Source organism: Siphateles boraxobius, unplaced genomic scaffold, assembly GCF_051911475.1.
Source record: "Siphateles boraxobius isolate OS27281-9 unplaced genomic scaffold, OSU_SipBor_1 19, whole genome shotgun sequence".
Classification (NCBI taxonomy): Eukaryota; Metazoa; Chordata; class Actinopteri; order Cypriniformes; family Leuciscidae; genus Siphateles; species Siphateles boraxobius.
Window position 1 is genome coordinate 25641648 of NW_027508799.1, and position 8761 is coordinate 25650408.

The 8761-nt window shown below is 38.8% G+C and overlaps 1 protein-coding gene across 1 annotated transcript; it reads right to left on the reverse strand.

Moving 5' to 3' along the window:
- Window positions 1-233: 233 nt before the first annotated feature.
- Window positions 234-8458, reverse strand: ccdc87 (coiled-coil domain containing 87). The gene is made up of 19 exons (XM_077234554.1): window positions 7977-8458; window positions 7733-7881; window positions 7041-7291; window positions 6740-6911; window positions 6576-6669; window positions 6262-6341; window positions 6024-6178; window positions 5791-5911; window positions 5496-5693; window positions 5246-5365; window positions 5019-5134; window positions 4802-4931; window positions 4613-4722; window positions 4265-4380; window positions 2106-2137; window positions 1110-1277; window positions 907-1021; window positions 622-764; window positions 234-533 (listed from the first exon to the last, which is right to left on the reverse strand). Exons 1-19 carry the CDS (start codon window positions 8056-8058, stop codon window positions 312-314), a joined length of 2574 nt encoding a protein of 857 aa, XP_077090669.1. The 5' UTR covers window positions 8059-8458; the 3' UTR covers window positions 234-311.
- Between the last annotated feature and the right edge of the window lie 303 nt (window positions 8459-8761).

Genomic DNA, 8761 nt, shown 5'->3' on the forward strand with positions numbered 1-8761 from the left:
ATACATTAAAATAAAAAATATAAAAATGAAAACTAATTCAAAATATTAATAAAAACAATAACAGTATCTCAGAGATACTAAAATAACACTGGTGTGTAATACATATAATATATAAAATAAATAATAAAATTTTTAATGGGAAACTCTTAAGCACACTTATTTTCAGAGTCTGAAATTTCTTCAGCAACTAACAAGAATATACTAAATAAAGCAATAAAGTAAAAACAGCTCTATACAAATTAACAGATCTTGCTTTATTTGCTAGTATTTGGCTTACATGAGTGTTTTTTTTTTTTTAATTCACAGTGTTGCTAAAATCTGCCATTTCTCTGGCAGTCTGGTGGAGGTTGTTCGTGGAGAGTTTGATGGCTGCCTGAGTGAAGCTTCTGGCATTGGTTTAGAGGAGGAAGCCTTACAGGCAGAGTCGTCCGACCTTCTACAAACATCTCCAGTGTATGGACCCTTCTCTCCTGCTGCAGCCAGTACAGCATCTCAGTTCGGTCCCAGCGCATCTTCTCCCTGTACGGCCGACCCTGTGAGAACCAAATCAGTGACAAGGATGAACAACAGGACGAGCAGCTTCTGGTGCAGATAACCAATTACGTGCCTTGATGCACTCACCTCATAGCTGATGCTGTCATTGAAACGGGTTGTGATGTGGCCCATAGTCTTGGACAGTTCTTGGTCTACAACTGAAATCTGAGAGTTGAGATTCTCCCTTTGACTTGCCTCCTCCATTCTAGCGATAGATGAACCATGATAACCTGTGTATTCACAATGAATCTGTATTAGATTCATTCTTTTATAATAATTTCTCGAAATATAAAGCCATGCAGGCAATACGCCATCCCAAAAGCAAATTTCAAGGGTCAAAATTCATTATTCTGTGCATCTGATGTGATGTACCTCGCTGGAAAAATCTGTTGGGGTCTGATGCCTCCCTCTCAAAGTCCTCCAACCTGCAGAGCAAGAGCTCCCTCTTCTGTATCAAACGAGCAGCCTCCTCCCATGCAGCAATTGCCTGATAGCACAAATAAATCCATGTGTCAGCATAAAAACCTTGATGATCATGATGGAAAGCCGGGCGAGTTTATTCTCATGATCTCTACCTCCTGCAGATGGTTCCTGTACTCATGGGAGCTGTATTTGATGGCCATGTCTAGTCGCTGTCCTTCTGGCAGACGCAGGGCGTTCCAGACCCTTTCCAACCTGACCTGCATCTGTTCTTCATCCAGCAGACCAGCAGCTGGACCTTCACCTTCCTCTCCTCCCACAGACTGAAGAACATCAATCATTCAATCGATCATTCAATCAATCAATCTATCAATCTGTCTGTCTGTCTATCTATCTATCAGCTTGTCTGTCTTTCCCTATCTATCTATCTATCTATCTATCTATCTATCTATCTATCTATCTATCTATCTATCTATCTATCTATCTATCTATCTATCTATCTGTCTATCTATCAGCCTATCTGTCTGTCTATCTATCTATCTATCTATCTATCTATCTATCTATCTATCTATCTATCTATCTATCTATCTACTTCTCTGTCTGCCAGTCTATCTATCGATCTATCTATCTATCAGCCTGTCTATCTCTGTTTCTCTATCTCTCTGTTTGTTTATCTATCAGCCTGTCTATCTCTCTGTTTCTCTATCTCTCTGTTTGTCTATCTCTCTGTTTGTTTATATATCAGTCTGTCTATCTCTCTGTTTCTCTATCTCTCTGTTTGTCTATCTCTCTGTTTGTTTATCTATCAGTCTGTCTATCTCTCTGTTTCTCTCTCTCTCTGTTTGTCTAAGTATCAGCCTGTCTATCTCACTGCTTGTCTATCTATCTATCTATCTATCTATCTATCTATCTATCTATCTATCTATCTATCTATCTATCTATCTATCTATCTATCTATCTATCTATCTATCTATCAGCTTGTCTGTCGGTCTGTCTGTCATTCAAAAAAGTGATTATTTGAGCTACAACTGTGTGTTTCAAATTTATTTCTGCTATACAGAAATCTGTCCTAAAAAAACACTAACATGACGTGATAGACGAAGGATGATAGAGATGGAGGTGATGATAGGTGATAGAGAACATGAACTCACTGCATCTTGTATTTCCTCTTCTGGATGTCTCTCTGAAACACAGGTATACAGGTGCTGGTCATATAATTAGAATATCATCAAAAAGTTGATTTATTTCTTGAATTCCATTCAAAAAGTGAAATTTGGATATTATATTCATTTATTACTCACAGACTGATTTATTTCAAGGGTTCATTCCTTTTAATTTTGATGATTATAACTGACAACTATGAAAAAATCCAGTATCTCAGAAAATTAGAATATTGTGAAAAGGTTCAATATTGAAGACACCTGGTGCCACACTCGAATCAGCTAATTAACTCAAAAACACCTGCAAAGGCTTTTATATGGTCTCTCAGTCTAGTTTCGTAGGCTACACAATCATGGGGAAGACTGCTGACTTGACAGCTGTCCAAAAGACGACCATTGACATCTTGCACAAGGACGCAAGACACAAAAGGTTATTGCTAAAGAGGCTGGCTGTTCACAGAGCTCTGTGTCCAAGCACATTAATAGAGAGGCGAAGGGAAGGAAAAGATGTGGTAAAAAAGTGTACGAGCAATAGGGATAACCGCACCCTGGAGAGGATTGTGAAACAAAACCCATTCAAAAATGTGGGGGAGATTCACAAAGAGTGGACTGCAGCTGGAGTCAGTGCTTCAAGAACCACCACACACAGACGTATGCAAGACATGGGTTTCAGCTGGCGCATTCCTTGTTTCAAGCCACTCTTGAACAAGACACAGCGTCAGAAACGTCTCGCCTGGGCTAAAGACAAAAAGGACTGGACTGCTGCTGAGTGTTCCAAAGTTATGTTCTCTGATGAAAGTAAATTTTGCATTTCCTTTGGAAATCAAGGTCCCAGAGTCTGGAGGAAGAGAGGAGAGGCACAGAATCCATGTTGCTTGAAGTCCAGTGTAAAGTTTCCACAGTCAGTGATGGTTTGGGGTGCCATGTCATCTGCTGGTGTTGGTCCACTGTGTTTTCTGAGGTCCAAGGTCAACGCAGCCGTCTACCAGGAAGTTTTAGAGCACTTCATGCTTCCTGCTGCTGACCAACTTTATGGAGATGCAGATTTAATTTTCCAACAGGACTTGGCACCTGCACACAGTGCCAGAGCTACCAGTACCTGGTTTAAGGACCATGGTATCCCACTCGCCTGACCTTAACCCTATAGAAAAACTATGGGGTATTGTGAAGAGGAAGATGCGATACGCCAGACCCAACAATGCAGAAGAGCTGAAGGCCACTATCAGAGCAACCTGGGCTCTCATAACACCTGAGCAGTGCCAGACTGATCGACTCCATGCCACGCCACATTGCTGCAGTAATTCAGGCAAAAGGAGCCCCAACTAATGAGTGCTGTACATGCTCATACTTTTCATGTTCATACTTTTCAGTTGGCCAACATTTCTAAAAATCCTTTTTTTGTATTGGTCTTAAAGGGACATTGTGTAGGAATTTCTCCCATCTAGCAGTGAAATTGTATTTTGCATTCAAACGAATTGTGCTCTCCAGCGCCTCGCTTTTTCAAATGCGTGTTGCATCTACGGTAGCTGTTATGTACCAAAAAGCTATGACAGGATGTTTTCTAATAGCACTTCGTCGAGTTTTCCTTCGGGGGAACAGGTTTGTTATTTCAAACAAACTGCAACTTGACACAACGAACAAACGGATGTTACAGTATGAATAATAACAGTGCAATGCACGACATGGACACCTCCGTGGACCTACCCATCACATGTATATTAAGATAACAAATTCTTCGTTTACGAAGATAAGTCAGATAATTGGCATAGGTATTTGTACACCATTGAGGACATATTTATGAATAAAAATATTGATTTTAGATAATAAAATACCTAAAAAACTACACATTTTCCCTTTAAGTAATATTCTAATTTTCAGAGATACTGAATTTGCGATTTTCATTAGTTGTCAGTTTTAATCATCACAATTAAATTAAATAAACATTTGATATGTATCAGTCTGTGTGTAATGAATGAATATAATATCAAAATTTCACTTTTTGAATGGAATTACTGAAATAAAACTACTTTTTGATGATATTCTAATTATATGACCAGCACCTGTATTTCGTCACTCATTCCTTTTTGGACACTAAATAATGCATGTTCTTAAATGTACCAATATTTTTTTTTTAGAAAACAATAACATGCCATCCAGTTCTGGTTCCCTCCCCAGTCCTCCCATCTTTATGGTGTTGATGTTCCAGAATCCAGGAACAAATTCCTGTTTCCGTCTCCAAAGTGAACTGATCCTTTCCTGCTTCCTTCTGGAAGAGATGACGGTCAGATAAGAATTAGAAGCTAAATCTACAGGCTAACTTTGATTTAATTATAGGAATAAAATAAATGGGACAGGCAAAACATTTGTGATTAACCATTTGATGACAGTCACATTCTCAGTATTAGAAGTGTTGTCTCATGGACGAGACAACCGCAAGTCATCATGTGTCATTCTCAGAGTAAAGAACTAGAAATGAATGGCAGCTGTTAATACAAGACCTTCTCCTCTTGTCTCTCTGCAGCTGAGCCAGCTTGTGTCTCTCTGCCTCTTCATCATCATCATCATCACTGTCATACAGGTGAAACAGCACTGACAGATAATCAGAGTCCTTCAAAATAACACAAGCACTGTTCAAATCCACAATTGATCCTGCATCGTTTATAAACACACTGCTATTATAAACTTACCTGGTTGGAAATGTAGTTAAGATAATCATCCACTGATAGTTGACACCTCCACCACTGAAACCAAGCTCTGTACGCTCGTGCAGTCGCATCCACAGGCCTCTTTCTGTTCTCAGACCTCTTTATTCTCTCTCTACATTTATGCCGTTAAATAGATTTTATATCATTTCGGGGTACCAAATAACCACAAAACCACAAATAATAAGGAAGAAGAGAACACCTGTGGGATATGCTGTATGGGCTGGGCTTCCTGAGTGATGAGTTGATTAGTTTGTCATCCATTACTCTTTTTGGGCAGCATGTGGCATTTGTCAGAGCAGGCTCAATCCTGGGGTCCTTTAAATATAGAAAGCTGCTTTTAATATTATCAACTTCATGATATGAGGATGTTGTGATTTCACCAACAAAATATCTACATTTGAGTCCACAAACTCTAACTCAGCTTACCTCATCAAAGTTGAAATACTTTGTTGAAATACTTTTGGATAACTCGTCATAGACTTTGCTTATTTCTATATTTTCTCCAACCAAGTTCCGATCCATCTGAGTAACCGATGCTGAATCGATCTAGAGGTTTAGAATGATTATACAGGTAAGTCCTATATATGCCAAATTAGAGGTCGTAGCTACAATGTAGGAGGGATATGTACAGTATATATAAAATACTAAAATAACACTGCTGTGATATGAGTAGCACCTCTTTATTGAGGTCATTATAGACTGGTGGGTACAGTTTGATGGTCTCTGGGAAAACCCTATCGGACGCTCTGGCTGCAGCTGTGCGCACAATGGTGTGAGGTGAAACCGCCACTATGGCCAAGTCTCCTTGTGTGTGTGAAGGTTTCTCCACAAGAACTTTGTGCTTCTTTGTTTCCTCTTCTTCCTCCATCATTTTCTAGGAAGAAATGTCCATGAAACAAGTGTAAATCACATTTGCAGATGGCTCAGGTATACTGCACACGATTATGGCCGCGGTGAGTTTATTTCTGTACCTGTAGTCTTTGTTTGAGCCCTTGGAGTCTGCTAGAATTATAACAGATCATGGCTTCTATAAGTGGGCACAGATCTGTCTCACAAATACTGTCATCCTTGTAATCGCTTTCTTTTAATAATCTAAAAAAAAAAAAAAAAAAAACATATACACAAATGCAGTTTCAGTTCCGATTACTTATGCACATAGACCCTGTGATTTATATGTTGTATGGTTATTTCGTAACAGCCCAACCTCCTCAGATCCTCCCCAGGACTGATGCGTTTCTCCAAGCTGGAGGGAGGATCTGTGGACAGTAGGACCAATGGAGATGGAGGCCGTTTGGGCAGCTTTATCTCCAGCTCCTCTAGCAGTGTCTCCCTCTGTAGGTCAGGCATGGAATGACATCCCTGAGAGGGAGGAAAAAGTTGAAAGTTTGAAAAGTTGTACTATGGAATTTGTGCAGTGCAATTGCTTGTAAAATACTGGTCACCTTCATTCGGAACAACCAGTTTTGACTGGGACTCTGGTCCTCCTCTTGTGTCGGTATACTGGCCACGCGAGCTGTGGAACCTGGACACATGCACAAATTACAGTGTCCTTTATGTATCTATCTATCTATCTATCTATCTATCTATCTATCTATCTATCTATCTATCTATCTATCTATCTATCTATCTATCTATCTATCTATCTATCTATCTATCTATCTATCTATCTGTCAATCGACCAAAACAAAATTGCAGGTTTGGAACAACATGAGGGTGAGTAAACTATCCCTAAACGTATCTGTGTATCTTGCCGTACACCGTGTGTCTGTCTTATAGAAGCTTGGCTTCATTTGGCAGGGCAGGAGATCATACACATGTTGCAGATCCAGCTCCCCGATTTTCTCCTGAATCTGGACACATAGAAACGTATTAATTTGACCATACCATCTTTCTTTACAACACGCATGCACACAAACGAACCTCCTTGAGGTCATCCTCCACAGCTTTTTCCTGTGGCTTGCCCGTCATGGACCTCTCCATGCTATCAGACCATGTTTGTAGTGTCTTGTTCTGTGTAACAACACTTGTTCTGGCTCTCCGTGCAGCCTTGATTCCTGTGACAATCCTGCATCTTATGGAGCGAACATTCAAGCTGTAAATAGAAACAGTCACAATCTACAGTGAATAAGCAATGCCACACTATATGTCATCAAATGCGCTATTTTATGGCATCAACGCCTGCTAAAGTCTCTGTAATTTAGATTATAAGAGTAGCTCTCACAGTCTGGTACAGTCCATAGCGAGCTGAGCTGCCACCCTTGTACGATTAGCACAGTCACTGAAGACACCTCGCCTCTGTAGAGTTTTCGTCACCTGCAGGTAGTGAAGAAACAGCTGCTCACAGATGTGCAGCACTTCACTGAAGATCTGGCAGTTCAGCTGCACTTTCTCTTCCTGGGACAGGGTGGTGTCCACAGACGGGGTTTTCAGGTTCTGCCAGATCAGACCCAGCTCAGAGGTCAACACTGCAGTCTGAAGGTCAAAAGCAAAAGGGATATATCACGTAACCTTATTTCAAAAATAATTTATACTTCTGGGGGTATTTTAAGTTTGAGATTGACAGCATAAACTCTAACTGTACAACTCAACATCTTTTATTTTCTTTATTTTCTCTATATATTTTATATGCATGAGAAATAATATAATTACAATCATAAAAATATAACATATCATACATCTAATAAAGAACAGCAATAAACATAAAGAGAAAATCAAATGCACAAATGTATAATTTTGACCTACACATTATGAAAAGTCCCTCTAATTCTCTATTTAATTGTCAAAAATTGGCATATGATGCTTTTGGTGGATTAGGAGAATCCAATCTGATAAAAAATTCATCTGCAATAGGGCCTACTGTACGGTGCAAAATACTTCAGATGATGAATATTTGAATATCTGTTTGAGACTGACCAGAGACTCTCTGTCTTCATGGCAGATGGAGTAATGTTGTGACTTCTGGATGATTATCTCCTCCAGCTGTTTGCACAACTGTGTCAAAGAGGTAGGAATGCTTTTATCCTTCTTATAAGCTGAATACTCTGATCTGACCTTAGACCTGTCTGAAGATGACATTGTAAATCAGCAATACTGTAATATTGATGTCAAAACTTCAAGAATGAATTAACTAGTGAAAGTTTGTGAAGAAAGTACTAACCTGTCGTCCTGTCACCATTGATGTGGCAGAGTAGTGAAAGAGGTCCCAGAAGGTTCTGAACCTCTTGACTGTGGACCATCATTTGGAGATCCAAACTTTTGAAGTTGCTAGCAAACCTGTGTGTGCTTGTTATTTCAGTTATTCTCAAAACAATGAAAACCAAATAAAAAGGCGAATTTTAAAAAAAAAAACTTTTCAGCATTCATACAACAACATTAAATGTACAAAAAAAAAGCTTTTCAGTTTTAAACCTGGTCCACATCAACGAATTTGACCTGATTTCTATCACAACAACAATACTAGTAAAGTTTAAAATGACAATGTACCGGATTAAAAAACAAACGCCTTAGTCTACGATCGTTTTAAGATCAAAAGAAAATTGTTAGAAAAAAATATGTAAATATTTATTTAATATAACAAAGCGACTGAATACTTCCACCTGCACACCAGAGTCCTAACAAGTCACGTTCCCCTGGAAACGCAGGTCACGCACAACGTCATTGCGCAAACTCGGTATGAATCACTTATTAACTTTTTTCTTTTATTTCTCCTTATTTCGTTTAAATACTCTTGGAATTAATTTTAAACCAAATTTTTCAATGCAGTCTTTTCATTAACACGAACTCATAAAACTGCAAGCACATTATTAATAATAAAAAACGAATTAAAATGCCGTTTAGTCTTAATAAAAACAAAACAAAAAAAGTATACCAAGCTCACATGGTAGTCTATGCTAGTCTAATGCAGGTGTTTTTTCATTTCATTTCATTTATTTATTCTCTTTT